The sequence below is a fragment of the Protopterus annectens genome, chromosome 5.part0 (genome assembly GCF_019279795.1).
Source record: "Protopterus annectens isolate FY-2018-M chromosome 5.part0, PAN1.0, whole genome shotgun sequence".
Lineage (NCBI taxonomy): Eukaryota > Metazoa > Chordata > Ceratodontiformes > Protopteridae > Protopterus > Protopterus annectens.
In genome coordinates this window covers 45,226,796-45,254,225 of record NC_056735.1, presented here as the reverse complement: position 1 = coordinate 45,254,225, position 27,430 = coordinate 45,226,796, and the positions used below count along the sequence as shown (strand labels likewise).

The window sequence follows — 27,430 nt, the reverse complement described above, 5'->3', positions numbered from 1 at the left end:
ACAAGTCAGTAACCATTCCTTAAAATGCGGCTATGATGCACTGGAGGCTTCCTTTAGATCAGCCATGACTGGCACAGTCATCAGAAGGCATGCATGGTTAAAAGAACAGGCCTTACCAGACCATGTCAAATCAAAACTATTAGATGCTTCTATGGATAAGATCAATTTGTTTGGCTCTCCTGCACAACAAGTGCTGAAGAAGATGGAAGAGAAGGCAAAATCTGTCCAAACAGTGAAAGATTTCTTACAGGTCCAACCTCCGAGGTTTAGCAGGAATTGGCCCTCCAAGAATTGGTCCTTTCCAGACTCCTCCAGAACTCAGAGAGGCAGGAATAGGCGTTCAAGAGGCAGAAGCCAATCCAGGGGTGCCTACAGAGGACGCCAGTGGCAGGGCAACAACCATCGAGGAACAGCCACAGACACAGCCACCACCACAACTACAGGTCAATCACAGTGACTTGGCTCTGGCACCGCCTACCAGGAAACAACTACAAGCACCCTTAGGCGGGAAGCTAGCCTTATTTACAACAAACTGGCATTACATCACAAGAGACAAGTGGATTTTACAGACAATAGACCAAGGTTACAGGTTTCACTTCCATACTCTACCAGGGAAGAGAGGAATGCCAAACCTACCTCCAAATCAAAAGACAGAAGCTCTAAAACAAATATCCCAATTATTAAGGATGAGAGCTGTAGAAAAGGTACCATCTATGGAGCAAAGAAAGGGATTTTACTCCAGACTCTTCCTGGTACCAAGAAAAGAGAGCAAATGGAGACCTATTCTCGACCTGTCCGCATTAAACACATTCTTCATTGTTCCAAAATTCAAAATGCTGACCCTACAGCAGCTTCTTCCCATGCTGGGCAAGGAGTCTTGGCTGGTGACTCTAGATCTCAAGGAGGCATACCTGCACGTCCCCATGCGACCAGACTGCAGAAGATACCTCAGATTTCTTGCAGGATCAGAGCATTATCAATTCTCAGCATTGCCTTTTGGCTTATCTACTGCGCCCAGAGTGTTCACGAAATGCCTAGCATCAGTAATTGCTCATTGCAGGCTTCAGGGAATCCAAATCTACCCCTACCTGGACGACTGCCTGATACAAGCGGGCAACAAAAACAAGCTAGCAGAAGACTTACAAAGGGTCATTTACCTGCTACAAGCCCTGGGATACACAGTCAATATAAAAAAGTCAAGACTGATACCATCCCAGAGAATAACCTTTTTGGGTGCAGAGTTGGACACATCAAAGCAAATGGCATTCCTAACAGTAGAAAAACAGGAGCAGCTACCTCTCTACTTCTTGGCTTTAACAAAGCAGAACCATCTGACAGCAAGAAAAGTACTGCAAGCCTTGGGTTTCATGGCATCCTGCATAATATTGGTTCCTCATGCCAGACTGCATATGAGAAAACTACAGTGGTACCTAAGGAATTTATGGTCTCAACACAAGCACAGCTTAGAAACCCAGATTCCCATTATTCCATGCCTGAAGCAAGAATTCCTATGGTGGGCTCAGGCTTGTCAGTCAAACACAGGATTGCCCTTCCACAGTACTCAACCAAGCCAAACCATCACGACAGACGCCTCAGACCTCGGTTGGGGGGCACACATGCTGGACAAGTGCATACAAGGCTTATGGACTCAAGACCAGCTGCACCTACACATAAATCTAAAGGAAATGCTGGCAGTAAAACTGGCAATTCAGGCATTCAGACCATTCCTCCAACAAGGTCTATTGATGATAAGGACAGACAACACCACAGTTATGTGGTACATCAACAAACAGGGAGGCACACATTCGTATCCTCTTTGCCAGATGGCACTGGACCTCTGGAATGTGGCCCTGCGCTACAACATTCAGTTAAAAGCAATTTTTGTACCAGGAAAAGAAAACATTCTAGCAGACATATTAAGCAGGACTACCACGGATGCCCACGAATGGATGCTGCATCCGGACATCTTCAAAACCATTACAAGAAAATGGGGTCTCCCAGAAATAGACTTATTTGCATCCCCACGCAATCACCAACTAAAGAAATTCTGCACAAGGACATACCACCCACTTGCTTGGAAGGTGGACTCCCTATCCTTCAGTTGGAAAAACCTGACAGCATATGCATTCCCACCACTTCCTTTGATGCACAAGGTGCTATTGAAGATCAAAGAGGACCGTCCAAGGATCATTCTGATAGCTCCAGACTGGCCAAGGCAACATTGGTACCCATTACTGAGGAGCATGTCTCGGGAACAAATATGGCCACTACCCCTGGTTCCCTTGCTGTTAACACAGAACAATTACAACAATCTGCATCCAAACCTGAAAACTCTGCAGCTGACTGCCTGGAACATTGCATAAGACCAATTAACCCAAATTTATCCCAAAGGGTTAAAGACATTATCCTTGAGGCTCGCAGACCCTCAACAAGAAAAAATTATTCAGCAAAATGGAAAAGATATCTCATTTGGAGTACTGCAAAAGGAGAAGATGTGTCACTGGTAAACATAGCCAACATCCTGGAATACTTGGCAGAGCTCTTCCACACAGGCCTGTCCTATTCCTCCATCAAGATTCATGCATCAGCTATTTCAGCAGAATCCGGCTTGGATCCTCCTGTCTTCTCACATCCTCTGCTCAGACAGTTTCTGAGAGGAATTAAAAATGTAAAGCCTCCTAGGAAGCCACGATTACCAGCATGGGACTTGAACTTTGTGCTAGAAAATTGACACTTCCTCCTTCGAACCAGCAGCAACAGCAGAATTGCAATACTTATCATGGAAGACTGCTTTCCTGCTGGCAATCACTTCAGCAAGAAGGGTATCTGAACTTCAGGCATTAATGGCAGTACAACCCTTCCTGATCTTCCATCAAGATAGAGTGTCCATGAGAACAAATCCTTCCTTTATGCCTAAGGTGGTTTCCAGAGTTTCTTTAAATCAGGCTATCCACCTACCTACATTCTTCCCCAACCCACAGAACAGGGGAGAAAGACTGCTGCATACCTTGGATGTACATAGACAATTACGCTACTACCTGGACAGGACCAAGGGCAATAGAAAAACTGACCAGCTACTGGTAGCATATGCAACAGGAAGGGAAGGAAAAGCAATTTCAAAACAGACAATCTCCAAGTGGATAGGAAATTACATTAGATTTTGTTACTCCTACCATGGAAAGAAAACTCCAGAGAACATCAGGCCTCACTCTACAAGGGCTGCAGCCACTACCACAGCCTTCTTACGAGGAGTGGCTACCAAGGACATTTTAGAGGCTGCTACTTGGAGCTCCGTGCATACATTTGCCAAGCATTATAATTTACCATTATACTCTAGATCCCGAGCAGGTTTTGCCACTGCTGTTTTGCAAGGGATCCTAACTACACCATAACTTTATTTTTCCACCTCCCCCAGTTTGGCTATGGTATTCTACCCATTTGTAAGGACTGCAGATGCATCCTTGAAGGACATAGTACAGTTTTGTACCTACCATAAATGTAGATGTCCGATAGGAATGCATCTGCAGTCAGGATTACCCGCCTTCCCTCTGTGGTGCTCCTAGGGTATTTGCCCATCTTATAGCTAGCTGGGGAATCTATTATGGTGTATTTGTTTGTATATATGTACATACATGCTTATTTTTTGTGTTTGCTCTCTACTATTTGGAATCATTGGCATTTATCCAAATTTAGCCTTCCAAGAGGGCACCTGGCATCTGGGGCAAGAAACACTGAGGAAAATGGCGTCGGCTGATGCCTTTATACCCGAAGAACTGCAGCTATGACGTCGGGTGAAGTGCGACACCAGCCGAGGCCAGACCCAGACTTTGGAATCCGGCCGACCGAAGGGCTGCCTGGCGACAGGACAACCCATTTGTAAGGACTGCAGATGCATTCCTATCGGACATCTACATTTATGGTAGGTACAAAACTGTACTTTTTTGCATTTTCTGTAATGTCCTCTGATCTTTTGCTTCATTGGGAGGGTAAATTTAAATGTCTCTTGATAGCTCCTTTCCTTCTGAGAAAGCTGAGTTAATATCGAGTGTAACATCCACATTTGACAACCAAGATTTGGAAGTAGTTTTACTGAGTTCAGAGAGCATGTGAGGCAGTCTTCAGCAAGCTCTGAAATGTCCACTTCCTCAAAAACCTTCAGCCATTAGATGACCTTTTATTGGAATACCTGCACGTGTTTCTTTTAGGGTGCATAACCCACCATTTTGTTCCACGTTTTTTTATTTTTTCAGAGACTGTTATTTTTCCATTTGCTTAGCTTATTTTGTTTTGCTTCTTGAAGAGAGATGTCTTCTATGTTAAACATGCCCAGATTTGGATCCGGGTTGGCTTGTCCACCAGCAACTGGTTAAGTACAAAGATTTTCAGCCTTTAGCAGATCAATTAATTGTAGTGTCCAAAAACGTTCCTACTGTTTAGTGTACCACAGGTTGCACCACTTTTAGTGTTTATCTTTTCCAAAACCTTTCCTGTATGTCCAGGGGTGCTGATGGAAACTTCTTCTACTGACATGTTTGACTGTCTGTTTCTCCAGTGCTGTCTGACACAGACACTGCCTTCCAGATCAGTGTCCATTGCTATCTTGTGTTGTGCACCCACCTTCTTGAGTGCAAATGATGTGACAGTAAAGTTTCATATCTCATAAAGGTAATCATGCGTCTTGTCCAGTGACAAGTCAGGGAACCTTTCACTTTGTGTACTTTAGGTGTAGCACACCTCGTTTCCAGTCACATGGCATCGATCTGTAAACGCTGGTTCTTTGAATGGCTTTTCTGCTTTTTGCTTCAATAACTACTCTACATGCAGTGTCATATGCTGGATTCAGTCTTGGAGTAATATAATGCTTCAGCATGTAAATTCTGATGTAGTATTACCCAGCCTTGTACTTGGTGTAATATTTCACCATGTAAAAATGTTTGTAATTGGATGTACGCGTAGCATCACTGGCATATGTAACCTTACTAGTGGGATAGTATGCAAATCATGCTGTACGATAGTGCAGCATAGCACTTCAGCTTGTAAATGGTGGTGTAGCGTGCTGCATCCCTGTGCCAGAAATATAATGCTATTTAAATGGTGCTGTAGCCTAGTGCTGTGTAATGCTTTGGCATTTAAATGATGCTATAGCATAGTGCTGTGTAATGCTTCCGCATGTAAATGGTGCTCTAGCACTATGCTGTGTAATGCTTCAGCATGTAAATGATGCTATAGCATAGTGCTATGTAATGCTTTGGCATGCAAGTAATGCTACCAGACAGTGCTGTGTAATGTTTGGCATGTAAATGATGCTGTAGTATAGTACTGAATAATGCTTCCGTGTGTAAATGATGCTGTAGCATAGCAGTGAATAATGCTTCAGCTTGTAAATGATGCTGTAGCGTAGTACTGAATAATGCTTCCACGTGTAAATGATACTGTAGCATAGCAGTGAATAATGCTTCAGCTTGTAAATGATGCTGTAGCGTAGTACTGAATAATGCTTCCACGTGTAAATGATACTGTAGCATAGTACTGAATAATGCTTCAGCTTGTAAATGATGCTGTAAGCGTAGTACTGAATAATGCTTCCACGTGTAAATGATACTGTAGCATAGTACTGAATAATGCTTCAGCTTGTAAATGATGCTGTAAGCGTAGTACTAAATATAATGCATTTGCGTGTAAATGATGCTGTAGCATAGTACTGAATAATGCTTCAGCTTGTAAATGATATTGTAGCGTAGTACTGAATAATGCTCCAGCGTGTAAATGATGCTGTAGCATAGTACTGAATAATGTTTCAGCATGTAAACTGTACTGTATCTTTCCAGTGCTACAGCATGATACACCACAGTGCTTACACTGTAATGCCTCATCATGTAGATTTTATTGTAGCAGCATAGTGACATGATGCTGCAGTCACTGCTGCATTTAGTGTCCCAGCATGCAGATTTCATGTAGTGCACTGAACTTTAGTATCCCAAGATGTGAATTGCATGCTTCAGATTCATTGCAATGTGTCTGGCATAGTGGCACCGTATGTGAACTCTGCATCCCTGTATGATGCATTAAAGCATCCCCAGTATCTCATTTGCTGCTTACTGTAGTACAGTACAGTACCCCCCCAGTATTCAGGATGTTCTTCATCTCACATTGCTGCAGTCCTTACACTTGGGGTAGTCCGCTGTCCTCGGTCGGCCCGAATATCAAAGTATAAGGCTGACGTCGGTCAAGGCGCATTTGACTGACATCAGGACGTCAGGGTACAAATGCGCATGACCGACGTCATATCCTCAGTCTTTTTTGCCGCATGGTCCGATGCAGAAGCAGCATTGCAAGTGCCGGTTGGCGTTCTGAGACTTTTCGATTTCGAAGTTTCAGACCGAGTTCAAAGTTGGCTAAGTTCCCCGTTAGAATATTTTAGTTTTTCTTGCCTCAGTGATTTACGGATGTCAGAAAAAGTCACTAATTGCATTTCTTGTGGGAAACAGATACGCATAGAGATTATCATACTTTGTGTATTCTTTGCTTAGGGCCTGAGCACGGCGTTGTTGGCTGTCGCTCTTGTGCTAGATTTAATAAGCACTATAAAGAGAAGGTTGGATTGTGCAAGGTTAGTCTTTGGGAAGCGGTGCAATTATAAAATGCCGTCGGATGCTCCGGCGCCCGCTTCTTCGAAGAAGCGCAAGGACAAAGCAGTTAAGCCTAGGCTAGAAGAACCGTCTGTACGGACGCGGTTCTTTAGAGGTGTCGGTGGAGCCGGTGGCTCCAGAGGTTTCTTTGTGTTCCCAGGGTGAGACTTTATTATTGCAAGATGTGGCCTCTCAGGAGGCAGGTCAGGCTGAGGGGGCTTCTCAGGTTACTATACTCTCCCTTCCTAGGGTGGCTAGGCCCTCTCCTTCTGTTTCAAGGCTTCTCCCAGGGCAGGCCAGGTTTAGCTTCTGTTGGTGTTACCTAGCTCTTCAGGAACTGTGCCCAAGAAGCATATGCTTAAAATGGCAGAAGATTTGATTACTTTGATTAGGGGTTCTATGCCCCCTCCTGATAAGAGACCTAGGGTGGAGCCTGAGCTGGGGGGTTTTGAGCAGGCTTCAGATGTTTCAGAGTCTTCGGCTGAAGACTTGCAGGAGTACTCTCCTTCTGATTCTGATGTGGATGATTCTACTCCTTCTGCTTCTCCTCCTGAGGATTTTTCTTTTTCAGAAACTCTTCATTCCATGAGGGAGCATTTTAAGTGGGAAGGTCAGGACTTCTCTGATTCCAGGAAAAGGCTTAGGGAATTTTTGTTTTTACCCCAGCATAGGCCTTTGGCTATACCTCCTGTTTTGGATGTAGTGGAAGATGTTTTTACAGGCTTCTCTTAATCCTGATTCTTTGCCTCCTGCTCCTGTTAAGCCGGATAGGTATTACAGGGTGCCTGAAGCTCATAAGTATCTTTTTAAGAGTCCTAGGGCAGACCCAGAAACTGTTAGCCAGGGGCCTAAAGGTGTTAAGGCTTCTGTTGTTAAGAATCCGGTTCCTGCGGACAAAGAGGCTAGGGCCTTGGATAGATGGGGAAAGAAAGTTTATACTTCTTCCACTCTTGCTATGAGGGCTTTGAATTGCCAGTTTCACATGTTGAAATACCAAAACTATCTCCTTTCACAATTGAAGTCTAAGGTTGATGCTCTGGCAGTAGGTATTGATTGTAAAGAGTTGCAAGATTTAGTACATGTTTCTGAACAGGTGGGTAAGCATTCTTTGCAATGTGGTTTTGATGCTGCACAGGCCTCGTCTAGGGTGGCTGCCACTGGGTCAGTTCTTCGAGGCACGCCTGGCTAAGGGATCAAAATTTGTCTGAACATGTTAAAACAAGGATTTTAGATGCTCCTTTACAATCTGACGTGTTGTTTGGTCCTCCTGTTGAGGCAGTTTTAAAGAAAATGGAAGACAAGGCTAAGTCTATGCAGACTGTTAAAGATTTTTTGCAGGTGCAGCCTCCAAAGTTTAGTAGAAATTGGCCTACTAAGGGGTGGGCGTATCCTTCTTATGATTCCCAGTCTAGGGTAGATCTAGGCGTGGTAGGGGCAGAGCTCAGGGCTCTTTCAGGCCTAGAACAGGAGTTCTCCTGCACAGTCTTGGTGAGGGCAGGGGTCAGTCCTTTCGTAAACAGACCCAATGACCTACCTTTTCAGCTGCCAGAGCCTTCTCGTCTGGCAGCACCTTTGGGAGGAAGGTTGGCACTTTTCAAAGAAAATTGGAGTTTAATTACCCAAGACAAATGGGTATTGGATATCATACACCATGGCTACAGGTTTTATTTCCATACCTTGCCTCCTTTCAAAGGCATGCCAGACGTTCCTCCTCAACAAAGAATAGAGGCTCACAAGCAGGTTTCTCTGTTGCTCCAAATAGGGGCCATACAGCCGGTCCCTATGCCAGAAGTGGGCCTAGGATTTTATTCTCGCCTGTTCCTAGTACCAAAGAAGGGGAACACGTGGAGACCAATTTTGGATTTATCTATCCTCAACACTTATCTGGACATTCCCAAGTTCAAAATGTTGACGTTGCAGCAGCTTTTACCTCTGCTGGGCAAAGATCATTGGATGGTAACTTTGGATCTCAAGGAGGCTTACCTTCATGTTCCTATCAGACTAAGTTGCAGGAAGTATCTGCGTTTTCGAGCTGGGACTTCTCACTATCAGTTCTCTGCATTGCCCTTTGGCTTATCTACTGCGCCCAGAGTGTTCACGGAAGTTCTGGCTCCAGTGATAGCTTTCTTCAGGTTAAAAGGAATACAGATCTATCCTTATTTGGACGACTGCCTGATTCTGGCTCAAGGAAGGGAAGAGCTTCTTCATCATTTGGAATATGTGATAGCAGTGCTAAGATGCCTGGGGTATTCTGTGAACGAAATAAAGTCCAGTCTAGTACCCTCTCAGGACGTGTGCTTTCTGGGTGTGAGACTGAATACAGCATCCCAGATGGCCTTTTTAACCCCGGACAAACAAAAGAGTCTATCCCTTTACTTCCATCAACTATCTCATCAGTCCGGGCTGACTGCAAGGACAGTCCTTCAAGCCTTAGGGTTCATGGCATCTTGTATTCTGGTGCTTCCCAATGCCAAACTGCATATGAGGAAGCTACAATGGTATCTCAAAATGTATGGACACAGCACTGCCAGGATCTGGACACTGTCATTCAAATAATACCTTGCATTCAAAAGGAATTTTTGTGGTGGGCTCAGGAATGTCACCTAAACAAGGGACTCTCTGTGACCCGGCCAGAGGCGAGTCAGATTTTAACGACAGATGCCTCAGACAAAGCTTGGGAGCTCATCTAAATGGAAAGTGGATACAAGACAAGTGGCCTGCCAGACTACAACATCTACATATCAACATGAAGGAGATGTTAGCAGTCCAGTTTGCATTAATAGCTTTCAAGGAATTACTTCTTCCAGGGCAGGTGTTGATTCTAACAGACAACACAACTGTCATGTGGTACATCAACAAGCAAGGGGAACGCATTCTTATCCTCTATGCAGGCAAGCAATGATTTTGTGGGAGACTGCTCTCAGTTTACAGCTCAATCTTCAGGCAAGGTTTCTGCCAGGAGCACAGAACTCCTTAGCAGATGTGTTGAGCAGGCAATTATGGATCCCCACGGGTGGAAATTGGATCCTCATGTATTTCAGAAATTGACAGTGTCATGGGGAACTCCAGACATAGATCTGTTCGCTTCTCCACTAAACCATCAGCTGCCAAAGTTTTGCACAAAAAGGTTTCATCCCACAGCTTGGAGAGTGGATGCTCTTTCTTTCAATTGGAGCAATCTTCATGTGTATGCCTTTCCACCTCTGCCTCTCCTCCCAAAGGTACTTCTAAAGGTCAGACAGGACAAGCCAAGGATGATTTTAATAGCTCCGGATTGGCCTCGACAGCACTGGTACCCATTACTGAGAAGTCTGGTGAAGCCTCCATGGCCTTTGCCTTGATTCCACACCTGTTGTCGCGGGAGGACAGCCATTTGCTAAATGTCAAGCTTCACTCTCTGCACCTAACAGCCTGGCATATTCTGTTTTGAACCATAGTGGGCCTCCACTTCCTCAGTAAGTTTTGAATGTTATTTTGGAAGCTAGAAGGCCTAGTACAAGGAAAGTGTACGCAGACAAATGGAAGAGATTTTTATTTTGGAGTGCAGCAAAAGATTTTGATGTTTCTGAGCCTAATTTGTGTGTGGCTCTTCAATATCTTACTGAGTTACTAGACAAAGGTTTGTCTTTCTCTTCTATTAAAGTTCATGCTGCAGCAATTTTGGCTCACTATGATTGCGACCCACCATTGTTTTCTCATCCTTTGTTCAAGCAATTTCTTAGAGGGCAAAGAATATAAGACCCCACGAAGAGCTCCTACTCCTGCTTGGGATCTCAATTTTGTGTTGGAGAAACTCACTCTACAACCTTTTGAGCCTGCAGCTACTTCTGAGTTGAAATATTTGTCATGGAAGACTGCTTTTTTGTTGGCCATTACCTCTGCAAGAAGGGTTTCTGAATTGCAGGCCCTTATGGCGGTTGAGCCTTTCTTGATTTTCCATAAGGATAGGGTATCATTACGTACTAATCCTTCCTTTATGCCTAAGGTGGTTTCTAGTGTGGCTTTAAACCAAACTATTCATTTGCCTACTTTTTATGCAAATCCCCAAAATAAAGGGGAAAAGATTTTGCACACTTTAGATGTACACAGGCAGTTGCGTTATTATTTGGACAGAACTAAAGGGTTCAGGCAGTCTCAGCAGTTGTTTGTTTCTTTTGCTTTGAGTTCTCAGGGCAAGCCTGTGTCAAAACAAACTATTTCTAAGTGGATTGGGTTTTGCATTGCTTTCTGTTATTCCCATCATGGCAAGGAGATTCCAGCTGGGATTAGGCCTCATTCCACTAGGGCTACTGCCACTTCAACAGCTTTTTGAGGGGAGTGGCAACCAAGGATATTTTGGAGGCAGCTACTTGGAGTTCAGTGCATACTTTCTCTAGGCATTATCACCTGCCACTTTACTCTAAATCCAGGGCTGGTTTTGCCACTGCTGTTTTGCAGGGCATTTTGGCAGCTCCTGCTTCCTTGTAGTTAGCCATCCTCCCTTACCTCTGCTTTGGGATTCTACCCAAGTGTAAGGACTGCAGCAATGTGAGATGAAGAACATAGTACAGTTTTGTGCCTACCATAAATGTAGATGTGCGAAGACCCACATTGCTGCAGTCAATTACCCTCCCTCCTTCCCTCTGTGGTTAGAGGTGGTTGTGTGGGTTGGGTTGTACATATTGTGTATATTGTATATATTGTACATATAGTTAGTGCAAGGGTGGTTGGTTGGTTGTTTGCTGTCTTTTGGTTTTGACCTTTATTTTTAGGGTCTTCTGACATCTGGGGCAAGAAAAGACTGAGGATATGACGTCGGTCATGCGCATTTGTACCCTGACGTCCTGATGTCAGTCAAATGCGCCTTGACCGACGTCAGCCTTATACTTTGATATTCGGGCCGACCGAGGACAGCGGACTACCCCAAGTGTAAGGACTGCCGCAATGTGGATCTTCGAACATCTACATTTATGGTAGGTACAAAACTGTACTTTTTCTGAGTCCAGCTGGGGTATAATTTCTGCTTATTACTAGCTAAAAATAGGCCTGTCCAATAAAGTATTTTCTGCAATGATGTGAGACAAATGACAAAAACAACGCATAGATGACTTGTAACAAGCAGTTTTATCATCTACAGACATTTAGCCAATGTAATCATGAGACAAGGTCAGTATGAGTACATAAATTCAGTCAGAAACTGTACTGCCTGGTTTGTAAGTTGTAGTTTGCAGTGTTGTGTGCTGTACTTTGTACAGCATGTACTGTGATGTTGCACAACTCCCCAACATTTAAGTTTTGCTTTAACTTTAGGTGCAATTTTCTGCGTGCATATGGTGTACTCTGGTGTTCTGTGCCTTGGTACATGTCTGTAGCACAAGGTGTTCAGTAAAGAAACACAAGTGGTTAAGGGTTCAAATCCAGCTACAGATACTTTTAGGGGTTAGTTTGGCATAATGGTAAAGGTCTTTGGCTCTCCTTACAGAGATTTCCATTTAACCGTTTGACGTTCTGGACTTTCACTATTCTCGTGTCGACAATGTCGGATTCGACATTGTCGGCTTTCGAGAATACAATAGGTAACCTTTTTTTACCTCCTTCCCTGCCTGCCAGCAGACCCACCCCCCCCCCACCATTCTTCATCCAGCGGGTCCCACTGTTAGACATAAGATCCGTAACCAGGTAGGCTTGAAGGTGATTTATGCCCCTTTCTATATCGGCTATCCTGTGTGACTGGGGGGAGACAGATCCTTGTCCTGGTAGCCTTACTGGGATTTGAGTGCTTTAGGATGGATTGTTTCATTTTTTGGTAGACCCCCTCAGTATGTGAGAAATACATAAACTGCCTGTCCCACAAAACCACATAATAAATGATGTAGACTAGAGTATTTTTTGAGAATGGTATGTTCCCTTCCCTGTTGGCAGACATGCACCCACGTCAGTGTAGAGATTTTGCAGTACCTCCTGTATTGCACATGCGCTTGCACACACCTGACACTAGGTGTCACTATTCAGTGATCAGACTGCCTCCTTGCCCTAGACGGTTGAGTCAGTATCATCCATTCACTCCCACCCTCCCATCTGTTGGCTTTTCCAGCACCCTGGCTACTAGTCCAAAACCAAATCTCATGGGTCACAGTCATAGCATTTGTCTCCCAGTGCCATGGAGCAGGTATTTTTCTGTATATTTAATTGCTTTCTGTATATTTTTGTTTCTGTTGTTTAGTGAGTTTGACTACCTGGTTCTGTTTCTGATTTATATTTGGTGACTTTGAAGGTTTGAGTGAGATTATCGTTGTCCCACTGTTTATGGCTGACAAAACTGATGAGAACTCCTGGGGCAAAACTTAAAAGAATAACATAAGTGTTTTCAGAACAGTCCAGACAACAGTGTATTGCCAGATGTGGTGCATTTACTGTGTAGTGAAGTCAGTATGGCATACAATGAAGCACATTTCTTGTATACTAAAACATATAAACTGTTGTGAATTTCACAGCATGTGATGAAATTTGTAAAAATAAATGTATGCCAAAGAAGTTTTGGAAATGAGCTATAAATAAGCCGTCATACAAAAGACAATGTTTTGATTTCCCAGTAATAGCCGTGCCCTCCCTATAAATGTAAGATTGCCTGTGTCATACATGATAATTTAATAAAGACGTTTATTGAGAAAAAAAATATCCATGCCCTCCCTGAAAAACACTGCATTTGTATATTTCAGTGATTAGGGTTATAAGGTGAAACGTCTGTACTGTAATATGCACAATGATTGATAAATGTGTCTGTATATTGAAATGGAATCAGTACATTGGTTATTAGAGTGCTGTACCTTGTCGAATATAGACTGCAGCCTGCAAAATCCACGTGCAAGATCTCATGGAACCAGTACATCGTGTAACCTAGTAATATGCTGACTTTATTGGAACATTATATCTACATCTTTTGTAATGAAATGTATGGATAGTTGAAAGTCAGTTTACTGAAAGCAGTTCTTTTAGTAAACATTGTCTAAGTATAGGCCATCCATAGTCAATCGATTAAAATATATACAGAGTTTTTATACTGAAGGAATTTAATGGCATATATTTGTTTTACATTTATTTACTGGGGAAAGTCCAGCTGGCATAATATCCCATTTTCAGAGGAGGGTTGAGGAGAAAACTCCACATTGTCATAATATGGTAATAGTTAAATCACGAAGTTATTACAAAACGTAATACAAAAACAACATATCAACTTGGTAAAAAATTCAGTTCACATCTTCGGTTCATACAGTGTGACCTTACACATACAGCGTCCAAATGTTTTGATACAGTTAAGTTTAGAAAAAGAAAATTGTCAGTAGTTAAACAATTCCCAAGTTACAGTTTATAGAGATGACATTATACACACTGGGTACACACTTTGGAACAAACATGATTAGATAACATAGTCTGGGCAGAATTAAGTTTGTCTTTTATGTAAAAATTAGATTGAATATGCTCAGAGAGAATGAATTATTACAGTCACTGAGATTCAAAACAGATGCATTTGTCAGATGTTTTAAGATAAGTTCTAAAGTCAGTGAGAGGAGTTATTCTCTGGGCTGTCTGTCATACCTCTGGTTGCGTTTGTTGTGTAGGTTTGGTAACTTCTTGACATTTCATGAGATGAAGCAAACAAAAAGGCAAAGTAACAGCAAAGTGAGATGCAACTAAGTTTGGTATTCAGACATTTGCTTCAGTAACTCATTATAGAATCTGGCTGCAGGTTGTTTGCTTAGCATATGATAATAGCTGTTCCAAACCTCCTTTGCATGCCTCTTGGGAAAGGTGCTGTGATTATCAGGCCTCTGTGAGTATGACACAGTATGACAAAGGATCCTGGTGAGCAGAAGCTTCATCGCAGTGTGAACATCTGTGAGGGGGCCCGTACCTCAACAACATGAAATGTCACATACCAAGAATTTTAACAATCTTCGTTTAACTGTTAGTAGTTTGATCCTGATAAGCATCTACTACTTCCTGCCCCTGCTGTTATTTCCACAGACGGCTCTATGTTAAATGCTGATCTCTGTAGCTGCACCGTGTGATGCCTTCATCCTCTGATGCAAAAGGCAGTTTAGTGCTGATACATGCCAGTTAAAAAAAATTAGGATAAGCTGTGCTCAGAGGACAATATGCATGTGTGTGTGTGATATATTTTTAAGTGCTGAAATACACTGGTTCTCAAAAGCACAAGTTTGCTGTAACAGCAAATCTTTCAACGTTCTACACTTTTACATGAAGTGACATGTTTAGTTGTAATTCCGTTAGGTGAGGTGGGAGTACACATTGCATTACACTTGCTTGACAAGCAGAACAGACGAGACAGTAACTATACTCATATTGTAAGAGTATATTTAATTAATATTCTTTCTGTCTTTCTCCTCAGTTTCATCTCCTGCCCTATGCACTCTTGAATGCTATAAATTTCCTGCCTGCTACCCATTGCAGTAGTCCATTTCATGAATACGCAAACAACTCTGTAACGAGGTATGTGGTAGCTCCAGGGATTGATTGACCCCCTTCTGTTCACTGCCTGTACTTCCTCTTCCTTCTCTTCCCTTCTCATCTTTGTGACATCTTGTGCACTGATGTCATGTTCTGCACGTGTGCAGATGCACACACTCGCTTTTGTAGTTTGCAGTGAGTAGAACATTGGCTTGGTAAGGTTGGCTGGATTAACAGAGGTTCTCCAATAGTGCAACATTTTTTCTTGTACCATTGCCAGAAAAATTGGTTTGTAGTGGCTGGTGGCCCCCACCTGATATTCCCTAGGGGTTTTGGTAGTCTGAGTAATGGCTTTATGACGTTAACTTGAGTCATAGTCATGTAACGAAGTTCACTGTATTCTGTCTTTTAAGGTTGATTCTGGATATGATCCAGAAAAATGCCTTTGGTTCTCTAAAGAGAGAGGGCGTAGAGAGGTTTAGTTGGCTTCCTTGTGCCATATTATATAAACTGACCAAGGACTGTACTGTGAGTCAGTGGTAGGGACATTATAGGTCTTTTCAGCAAACCATTCACTGTCACTGACTGCAGAGCTGTCATTCCCCCTCTGATCTTTTCTTGGACTTAAATATCTTTTTTTGTTTTCTTAATAGCACCCCTCTACCTGTAACCTAGAGACATTTCCCTTTCTGTCTGCCTTGTCTGATGTATTCCTTTCTGTTGAGCAAATGCTTGAAGAAGTGAACAGTCAACCTTCAGTCTTCCCCGATCTGCTGATTCGAATCTGCTCAAGCACTGCAAGTCTTCAAGTGGATGATGATGTTTCTAACCCTGCATCCTGTGGCAGCAGTTCTGAAGACCCACCTTCTTTGTGAGAGTAGTTATTCAGTTTGGTTCTTGAATAAGCCGCATAAACTCACTGTTATCTTCTCTGTGTGAAGGAGCGGTTTGTGTTTGGACCTATTTTACCAGCTGGAGCGGTTTGTATTTGGACCCGTTTTACCAGTTGGGTCATACTCCTTCAGATAGTTCTTTTCCTAGAAAAAATGAGCAACTTGGCAGGCACCTTGAATTTTATTTCAAGTCCTCTACTTGACCTTCGGCTTCATCAGAACAGTGTGTACGCTGTCTTCCACAAGTGGGATAGTTTGAGTAAACATTTTTGTTGTTAGAAGAAGGTAATGTAACCCCAAGTTCTGCTTCCTTATGTAGTATGGAGAAAGTGAAAAGTGGGTATGTTCTAGCTGATCTGGAAGAGTGAAATGTTCCCTTATGCATGACACCCCACTCTTCTGTATGCTAGTAGACTTCATTTTATGAAGTGGAAGACTGTTGCTCACTGACCCTTTGTGACCCTAAAGAGCTTGTTCCAGACTCTTCTGAAAGCAGGGATACATAGAGAAAGTGCTGTATCTGGTTCTGCTTGAAAACTTAGTAGCTGCAGTCCTGCCTTTTTACTGCTGTGTTTATGGGAGATTTCTGAAGTATTGGAAGTTGCTATTCCAGTTGGGTTTATTTTATTTATTTCTGTTTGTTTTCCAGGTTAGAGCAGTCATCGCCATAGAACTTTTCACACTCAGCCTGCGAGGAGTGTATGGTTGACTTGCTCAGAGTCACACAGGCAGTGGAGGCGGAGGGAATCAAACCTTGCACCTCTGGACCACAGAAAACTGCTCATTAACAGCTCCTTAATCCACTAAGTCAACTGCCAGACATTTTCTTACAGTACTGGTTAGGAAAGTTTGGTTGTTGTGGGCTGAATAAGTAATCCTCATCCTGCTTAGTCTGATTTCCACATTCACACCTTCTGTGTTAACTGCTTAATTCATGTAGGCCTAAGTTGCTTCACCGTCATAGTGTGTGTTTCAGCCACCTTTTTGCATTGTGATTTGACAGGTGGCCATAACTTTGGGCCAATATTGCATGATGAAGCAATTCTTAAAAGGAAGCCATCATCTTTCGCTGGTGGGGCATCCTTCCTTCCTTTGAATCTTTACATTACGATTGCTTTGGCTTTGCTTTTGTATCTGTCCATCAAGCAATCTTGTTCTGTGACTTGGAAGTGTCTGATGTCCTTCTCTTCTCATATTGCAGTATTCATAACTGTAGGGTGGTTGCTGTCTGAAGCACCGATCATCCAGCCAGTAACCAAAGTCTTAGGAGTAGAAGTGCATGCAACATTTGATGTCAGAGCCATAAACCGGCGGCTATAAAGGTGACTTCTGCACATACCCACTTCAGAACTTTTCTGTCGCAGTGATCTTCGGACCTCTGATCGCCAGCTTCGGGAAGCAGTTTGCTCGTTTGATGCATGTCTGCTACAGATAAGTACCCTTTGGGGTTTTTTTTATCTATTCCTTGGCTTGTCAGACATACCCCTACTCTGCAGTCCTCCCAGACGGCCTCTAAATCGACCCATCCTTCAACTCCTCTGAAGAGAAAACAAAAATTAAAACATACAGAACAGCAATCTGCCCCTGGAAGGGAAGTTTTCTCCCAGAATCTTTTCAGGACATTCCAGACCCTACAGTCGCAGGTACATCCACCTGGTCCTACTCCTGTGCAGGCCTTAGAAGAGTAAGAGGAAGAATATTCCTCCTCTGAAGACTCCCTTACTTACTGCTCTCAAATTGAATCCCCCAAGGACGTCATTACCCCTGAGGAAGAGGACTCTATCAGTCTTGAATCTCCAGGGGAAATGTTTTCTTTTGGAGATACCATCTCTCTCATGAGAGAACACTTCAAATGGCAGGCCTCAGATGTCTCAGAATCAAAAAAGAGGTATTTTGAATTACTACAGATGGATCAACCCTCCCCATCTGCAGTCCCTCCCTTGCTTCCAGCCTTTCAGGATGCCTTTTTGGCTGCTTCACAGGCACCTGACTCTCAACCCCCAACTTCTAAATGCCCAGACAGGTTCTGTAAAGTTCCTCAGGTACTCAGTACCTCTTCAAGAACTCTCCTGCAGACCCTGCAGTCATAGCGTCTCCGCTGACAAATCCTCTAGACAGCTGCGTTCTACCTCTTTATTTCCTACTGACAAGGATAGCAAGTTTATGGATAGGCTAGGGAAGAAGGTCTATACTTCTTCCACTCTTGCCATCAGAGCCCTAAACCATCAAGCCAACATGGCCAGGTTTGTTCTAGACACCCTTTGTAAGGCTTCAGCCCTCATACCTTATGTACCAGACTTGCCTGCTAAGACCCAACTAAACTCCCTTCTCTCCACTACCTCAGAGGTGAGTAGGCACTCCATTAAGTACAGTTACAATGCGGTGGAGGCCTCTTCAAAATCTGCAGCTTCAGGCTTTGTATTGCAAAGATACTTCTGGGTGAGGCTGCAGTCCCTTCCTATGGATGTACAAACCACGTTGTTGGATGCACCACTAGATAATAAAGCCCTTTTCGGGAAATCATCTGCAGAACTCAAATCCCTGCAAGAAAAGGGAAAGGAACTGCAAAATTTAAAACATTTACTGGTCTCTCCTATCTCTAGGTACCATAGAAACTACCCTCAAAGAACTTCTTTTGTTAGGAGACCATCATCTCATGCTGCTCCACCACAGGCAAACTAGGAAACATTCCACTCGTAGAACCCCTTCCTCCAGTAATATCACGGTCTTTCAGAGGCAGCCTAACCAGGACAGAACCCCTCAACTGTGACTCAAACCCACTACCTCTCTCACCCCCCCCCCCCATCCCTTTGCCTCACCCTCTCACCCTCTCCCTACCCTCCTGGTGGAAGATCACCTCAGAAGCCTCGGTCCTCTCCATAATTCAAAAAAGTTATTTTATGACTTGGTGGGTTCTACTCCCCCTTCCAGAGAATACTCCATCCCCCCTTAAGCCAGCTCCATCTTTTCCCCTCTGTTCTACATCAACTTCAGGCCCAGGGCACAATAGAAAAGGTCCCACCACAGCAGGTAAACAGGGGATTTTACTCAAGGATGTTTTTGTTCCCAAGAAAAGATGGTCCCTGGAGTTCAGTTCTGGATTTGTCCATACTCTGTCTTTATCTCAAGGTTCACACCCTTAGAATGCTCACCTTGCAGCTGCTGTTACCCCTCATTCCCTACCAGGCTTTTATAGTATCCCTGGTTCTGAAGGAAGCCTACCTTCACATTCCTGTTCACCCCTACTACAGGAAATTCCTAAGTTTTCAGTAGGTTCCTTGCATTTTCAATTTTCTGCATTACCTTTTGGACTCTCTGCAGCTCCTAGGGTATTCACAAAGTGTCTAGCACCAGTGATTGCCCACTGCAGAACACAGGGTATTCAAGTATACGCATGTCTAGACGACCTGTTAATACTTCACCAGGACCTTCACACCCTGCAACATCACCTACACCTGGTGACTAGAACACTGGCAGACCTGGGTTCACTGTGAACCACGAGAAGTCCCACCTGACCCCTACAGAAGACCTAGTCTTTCTAGGGTGCAGGATAAGAACAAACAATATGGCAGCTTTCATTCCTGCCAGAGGGTAAAAACCTCGATCTTTACCATCAGAAGCTTCTCTCTTCAAACACTTTCAGCCAGAGAATTCCTGAGAGCCCTGGGGCCACATGGCATCCTTGATACCAATGCTTCCTCTGGCAAGGCTGCATGTGAGTAAGATTCAGTGGGTACTAAAGACTCGTTGGAGTCAACATTCCCACCCTCTGGATGTCTCCCTCCTCTTACTACCATGCCTGAAAAAAGAGTTGGAATGGTGGATTACAGCCATCAGTCTCAACCACGGCATACCCTTGCAGTTACCCCCACCCTCACAGCAAATCTTCACAGATGCTTCAGACCTGGGTTGGGGGGCAGTTTTACAACACCAACAAAAACTAAGCAAAGTGCAAGGAGAGTGATCTCCACTCAGGCAAAGGGACTACATCAACATCAAAGAGATGAGGGCCCTTTACTTAGCACTACAGATCTTCCAACCAGTCCTCCAACCAAGCACCTTGAAAGTAGTCACATTCGATATGACTGTCTTGTGGTACAACATGCAGGGGAGACAAGGTGTTACCCTCTTTGCAACCTAGCCATACAGATTTGGTCTCTAGCTTCTGTTCTGCATATTCACCTGCAAGCAGTGCACATTCCTTCAGCAGTGAATGCAATGGCAGACACACAGCAGAACTACTGCACCCTCTCACAAATGGATGCTTCACAGAGAGGTGTTCCTAGATCTTATACACAAGTGGGGTATTCCTCAGGCAGACCTGTTTGCCTCCTCCCAGAACAGTCAGCTGCCTCTGTTTTGTATGAGGGATCCACCTTCCCAGGCAGGGATGTACCTTTATGCCCCCCTCCTTCACACTGATTCAGAAGGTCTTCCTGAAGATTCAGAGGGACAAACCAAAAGTCCTGCTGGTGACTCCTTTCTGGCCAAGAACATTGGTTTCCCCTTCTTTACCTGTTAGCCAAGGGCAATCACCACAGGTTACCCCACCGTCTAGACCTACTCACACAAGACAGGGGGTCCCTAATGCACCTCAGGTGAGCAGTCTCAGACTCACTTTATGGGTGATAGGCTTCTGATCCCCTTCAAACACCTATACTCAGAGGACATACTCAATGTCCTGCTAGAGGCCAGGAAACCCAGTACCAGGTGAAATTATGTGGCAAAATGCAAAAGATTCTCCAGGTGGTGTCGTAAGAAAAACCAGAGCCCTTTACTCATTCCTGTAGCCATGGTCCTTTCTTACTTGTGTGAGCCTCTACACTCAGGACTAACATACTCTTTTGTTAAGGTCCACTTGTCTGCCATTTTAGTTTGTCTTCCTTTGGTACCTCCTCTCTCATCCAGATTATAGGTTAAGCTCTTTTTGAAAGGGGTCCTCCATATCAGACCCCCTCGTAAGCCAATCTCTCCTACATGGGACCTAAATTTTGTCCTGGAAAATTGACTTTACCTCCATTTGAGCCAGCCTGCTCTGCTTCACTGAAGCTGTATACCTGGAAAACAGTACTGTTAGTGGCCTTCACATCCGCCAGGAGGGTATCAGAAATTCAAGCCCTGATGGCCATCCCTCCTTGCCTCATCTTCCATAAAGACAGGGTCTCCCTCAGGACTAACCCTTCCTTCATGCCTAAGGTGGTTAATGAGCTATCCTTGAATCAGACTATTAACCTTCCTGTCTTCTTCTCTGTACCACTAAATTTCTCTGAAAGAACTTTACTTTCCGTAGGTGTCTACAGACAACTCACATGTTAGCTGGACAAGACTAAACCCATTAGATTGTCTGACCACTTGTTTGTCTCCTTTCCCCAAGGGCCTTGGGGAAGGCAGTCACTAAACAGACTCTCTCTTAATGGATATCTAAGGCTGTCTCTGCATGCTACTCCTTTCATGGTAAAGCCCTACCTGAAAGCATGAGGGCTCATTCCACTAGGACAGCTGCCTCCTCAGGTACTTTCTTCAGGGGGTAGACTACGCTTCTATCCTAGAAGCTGCTACCTGGTCATCAGTCCATACCTTTACCAGGCATTACAAACTTGATTTGGCTCTAGGGCTAGAAGTAGGTTTGCTAGGTCCACACTACATGGCCTTATCGACCAGGGACCTCATCCTTCCTGTCAGGCTCATACCTAAAGCTTTGGTACTCTCCCTACTGTTATGAATACTGCAACATGAGAATAGAAGGACATAGAACTTACCATAACCTTAGATGTTCTTCTCTTCCATGTTGCAATATTCAGTCCAACCCTCCTTACCCCCTCTCTTCCTGTTTAGCCACTTGAGGGGACAGATTACTCTCCATCTACCAAATGTCAGCATCAGGCATATAGGCATATGCCTGCATGAGGCATCCCCTGGGTCTAGTCTTACAGGTGGGGCTGAAAAGCTTCTTCCTTCCTCTTCATTACGTCCAGGGGTACTGCTGTATGCGGCAGTCCATTCTGAAGTCGGTACATGAAGATGACACTGTTATAACCAACGTCAGTTAATGGTGCTGACATTAAACGTTGCACGTGCCCCTGCTCCTAAGACTTTGGTATACTGGCTGGATGTTGGCACTGCAGGCTGCAACCTTCCTACTGTTATGAATACTGCAACATGGAAGAGAGGGACATCTAAGGTTATGGTAAGCTCTTACACAACAATACTTTCTGAGCTGCAACTAATTTTTTTTTTTTTTTAAGTACATGTATAAGCACCCCAAGTCTTTTAGAGTACATGCCTTCCAACCTTTATCCAGGAGAAACACTACTTCTCTGGCGTACCTCCAGGACAGTGAAACTGATGTACCTAGTCAACGGTGGGGGTGAGAGCAAAGTTAGAACGGAGCAGCATCTGCAACTCCAAAAATGAGAGGGCTTTTTCATTTCTGTCCAGATCATAAGTATACTTCCCGAAATACTGACACTCAGTTTGCGCATGCTTCCATTCATCACATACAGATGAGTTTGTATGTTGTCACATGTCATGCTGTTGTGAAGATTTATGCCATGATGGTTGTGTCAGCACAAATCTCCACCTGGAGTCAACTCTGCAGTGACAGTAGTCCCTGTTGTGTTCACTATAATAGGCAAGCAGATGCCCACTTGCTTTCTCCAGCCCTGTTTGGATGTTTCTGGACCAGAGTCTGCTAAAATGTTTCCTGCAGGATAGGTGAGCACATCTCTGGGTTGCACAATTCTGCACTCTCATGAGTGTTGGAGTGGCTGAATAGGGAGGATAGGATTGGGCTGTTGATGCCAGCTTACTCATCCTAGGGAAAGAGGCAGCATGGTCTTGGCACATTGGCAGCAGCTGGAGAGTGGGTGATCACCAGTGGAAGAGACCAGGCCAGGATTGCTGTGTTAAGCTGTGCATGCGCTGCTGTTTTGGGGGTGATGTAGATGGGATAACGCACATTATTACCTGCTCAGGTGGTTATTGCGACTCAGCCTGCCACCTATAGTAAGGGGTTAGGAGGACTAGAGTGGGGAGCACCACAGGATCAGAATACTGATCCTTTTTCTAATGCCTGACTGTCACCTCTAGGGGAACGAATGGACAGATCAGGGCTCCAAATGGGAATTGCTCAGTTCAGGGATGTCTGGCTTTGTTCCTTGGAGTTACGAATAATCCAGCAGGACACTGGTTGGTAAGCCACTGGGCAAAGTCCTGGAACAATATTTAAAACAAAAGTAATGTCCTTGTCCAGCTGTGACGGGGCCTCTTGTGAAATGAGTGGCTTCGTCTGCTTCATATATCAGAAGCACTTCTCCGGCAGTTATTAGTGTTGACTTATTGATGCTTACATTTGCCAAGCACTGTAGTTTGCACCACCACTCATGGAGTGCAGTGTCCTTCAGACTCCATCCACCTCCTATGGATGTATTTTCACAACAGCTTAACAAAATGCTGCAGTCATTGCAGGTAACCAGTGGAGCAAGATTAATAGATCTTTCAGTACTTCCCATATAATTTCTTTGAGAAGGATGTCTGCAGTAGATGTCACTTTAGCAGCCCCCAACCCCCTTCTGAGGGATGCCCAGCTTCATCAACTGTTTATAAATAAGATTAGTCTTGATTTTGTTATATTCCTATGAAGTCTCATAGCTAATGAGAGTGAAGGTACTCCGTGAAAGTCTGTAATGTGTTGTTTCGGGTCTATATTAAATCAGTGAATGCTGATTTATCAACCCCATGTAAGCAAGAGCTTACAATCCCAAACACTTAGCTGTTCCAAAAAAGAAAAATAAACTTTAAAACATTGCATAAAGTGGGGGGCTTCACCTCCCACACTCCCCCTACTTAAATATACCAACTCCGAGATCGCACTACAGTAACGAAAACAGCAAAATAACAAAGACGGCCAAGCGATTTCTTTCCCAGGGAAAGAATTTGCTTATATGCCGTTTCGTGCCTTCAAGTTCTATCAAGACGCATTCAAAAGAATGCGTCTTCGATCATATAATAGGGAACCATTATTTCAGGGTCCCTTGGATCTGTTTTGGAATTTTTTTTTTAATCTGTTGCATACCCGCACGTGACCCATTTATTTCACAGCATTAAATAAATGGGTGCAGACTTATAATTTCATGACGTGTGAGTCAGTTTGTCGTGCATGTCATTATAGTAAGGCTGTACTTTGTTAAAACTTCTTGGCAGACGCAAGATTGCTGCCTCTGCCATGAATATGTGGTGTGATCTAGAATACGAACATGTCATTAAAGTATTTTGTTCTGTTTTGTTGTGTTACCTTCCCATTTGAAGGGTGATCTAACTCCAGAGTCTTGAAATTGACTTGCTACAGAACGGTTATAATGTATCCATCCCTGTGCAGTGTTGTCTGTAGATGTGAGTTTTTTTACATTGTGCTTCAGGTACTGATCCTTTGCATTCTGTGCTGAATCTTTGTATCTTCTAACTCATGTCTCTGTTGCAGGGAACACCATCTCCAGCTGTTCAGAATGAATCCAAAAGTCTCCCGCAACAACCATCTCAGCTACAAGAGCCAACCGATGCACAAACACAGTCTCGTTCATTGCACTCACAAAGTAGTAAGCCCTCCACGGGGACACACGTGACAATTGGGCAAGAGAGTTCTGACTTGGACAGTAATGCATTGCCTACTAATAGCCCTCAGGCTGCTGCCCCAAATGCTTCTGAAGGTACTGGTCAGTGTTCAACACCCAGCAATCGATCGTCCACACCTGGCTCCCAGGGAGCTTTTCCTCCTACTAGTAACAGTAGTACTGCTTCAGTAGTGGACCCTAAGGATGATCCAAAAGGTTCTTCTTTGCAGATCCCTGGTGGTGATGCATCAAATATAGAGGACAACCCAGAGGGTCTATCCCAGGAACAGCTGGAGCACAGAGAACGGTCCTTGCAGACACTACGTGATATTCACAGGATGCTTTTTCCAGATGAGAAAGACTTTTCTTTAAAAGAAGCAGCGGGGCTAGCAGGTGGACCACAAGAAAACTCTGGTATGACAGAAGGACCTCCTAAAAAGCCTGATGGTCCTTTACAGGCTATGATGGTGCAGTCACAAAACATTGGCAAAGCAGCTTCACAAAGAATGGATGGTCCACACTTCGGACAGCCTGGCCACAGAGAGATGCCTTTTACACCTGATGAAATGATACCGCAGGTGATGAATTCCCAAGGAGGGCATGATCATATGGACCATATGACACCTGAACAGATTGCATGGTTAAAACTTTCACAAGAATTTTATGAAGCAAAGAGGAGGAAACAGGAGCAACATAGGTCAGTTCAGGATATGATGATGCACCAACATGGACCTCGAGGAATGATTAGAGGGCCACCACCCCCTTATCAGATTAACCCTGGGGAAGAATGGGGGCCTGGTGGTCCAGAACCTTTTGGAGAAGGCATGACTATACCAAATTCTATGCATCCAAGAGGTATGGCCCCACACCCAAATGTAGCTGGAAATCAGGTTCAAAGGATGTCTGGTTTTCCAAGGTTGATGAGTCCAGAAATAGATGGTCCTGGCGTACCAAATCCTTTGCAGAGGTCTGGTCTTTCTGGAGTCAGTTGGCCAGAGGACATACCAAAAATGTCAGATGGAAGAAACTTTCCACCAGGTCAAGCAGAATTTAGTGGACCAGGACGAGGAGAAAGATTTCCAAACCCTCAAAGCATGTCTGAAGAGATGTTCATGCAGCAACTTGCAGAAAAACAGGTTGGAATGCCTGTTGGCATAGTCATGGATGGTGGGAGACCTGGTATTGAAATAAACAGGATGGTCTCTGCTCAGAAGCACATGGAACCAAGGAATGGTAATATGTTTCCACGGCTACCAGGAGAAGGACCTATGAGTCCTTCAAGACTAGAATTTAGCAAAGGAATTCCACCCCAAATGGCACCTGGAAGGGAAGTAGAGTTTGGGATGGGTCCAGGTAATATGAACATGAATATGAAAGTAGACATGAGTTTAAATGTCAACATGAACTCTAGTCCTCAGGTTATGGCACAGAAGATCAGAGATGCAGGAGTGAGGCCCCAGGGTATGATCCCTGATGATATTTTGAAAATGAGGAACACTAACCCAGAGTTAATACTTGCCCAGCAAAAGATGATGCCCAATCAGTGTGCAGACCATGCTCAGCAAGATTTCCTTATGGGACCTAGACATTTTCCTAATATGCCTCAGGGTCCTGGAGGGGGAATGCGAAATCCTAGAGATCAGTTTGGGCCTGAACACAGGACTACTGCTGGAGCAAACAGGCTCAGTCATATGCCATCACTACCTCTAAATCCTTCCCAGGCTAGTCAAGCAAACCCTTCATCGTCACAACGCAACATGGGCCGTAAATCTGTTGATATAACTACTTCATCTAGTCAAGTGAACTCGCCAGGTGTGAACCCATTGAAGTCTCCAACACTGAAACAGGTTCAGTCACCGATGCTTGGTTCTCCTTCAGCCAATCTGAAGTCTCCACAGACTCCATCCCAGCTTGCTGGCATATTAACTGGACAGGCTGCGGCCGCTGCTGCATCCATTAAATCTCCTCCTGTTTTAGGGTCTGCTACAGCTTCTCCTGTCCACCTTAAGTCACCTTCTCTCCCAGCACCATCACCTGGATGGACTTCTTCTCCTAAGCCTCATCTTCAGAGTCCTGGGATTCCACAGAACAAGCAATCACTTAATATGGCTTCCCCTGGAATGATGGGGACCATGGAGTCGGGTATGTATGTATGTATGTATGTAAATGAGTAATGCTTATATATTTTTTTTATTGTGTTGATCAGTAAGATTTTGTATTTATTGAGGTAAACTGCCTCATTTACATTAACTTCAAATTCCTGTACTCCAGTAACTGACTGATAACTTCTTAAAAGATGTTAAATGTTACAAAAAGGTGATGCACCTTTACAGAACCTGTTAGAATATGCTTGTTTTACACAGTGGTGCAGTCTTATGGGGCTAAACTGGGCCAGTTACTTTTTTAAAGGATGTTGTAATAGAATGCATTAGCTTGACTGTTTTATAGCTAAAAAGGTAGGATGAGACAATCTTGTTATTTTGGAACCTCTGATTGATGTTTAATGAAGTGCATGTTACACTGGTTGGAGATACTTGTACAGGATAGCTTATGGTCAGAAATCTCATTAAGTAGTCTGTTGTACTGGCCCATTAAACTGGTTTATTCAGGCTAATTATTTTTTATTGCATAGAAGTTAAGATACCACCACCCTCCAGTGTAGTTAAAGTAATTCTAGAATGTTTTCTTCTCCCTCTGGTGTCATCCAGGTGTACTTTTGGTACCTAGGAACCCTTGTTACCTTACATTTTTCCTGTCAACAGTTGTGAAGGTCCCACCATCACTTCATATTTAAATGGCATGCTGATTTAGAAAAGGATGCATCTATGTTTGCATGAGATAAGACCACACT

The 27,430-nt window shown here is 43.9% G+C and overlaps 1 protein-coding gene across 4 annotated transcripts in view; it reads left to right on the top strand.

Moving 5' to 3' along the window:
- Nucleotides 1-27,430, top strand: part of BCL9 (BCL9 transcription coactivator) — a 1,690,791-nt gene that overhangs the window by 1,590,264 nt on the left and 73,097 nt on the right. For all 4 annotated transcript variants that reach the window (XM_044072112.1, XM_044072109.1, XM_044072110.1 and 1 more), the window contains one exon: nucleotides 24,450-26,721. In XM_044072112.1, the coding sequence (XP_043928047.1) occupies nucleotides 24,450-26,721 (2,272 nt within the window). The remainder of the gene's footprint in view (nucleotides 1-24,449; nucleotides 26,722-27,430) is intronic.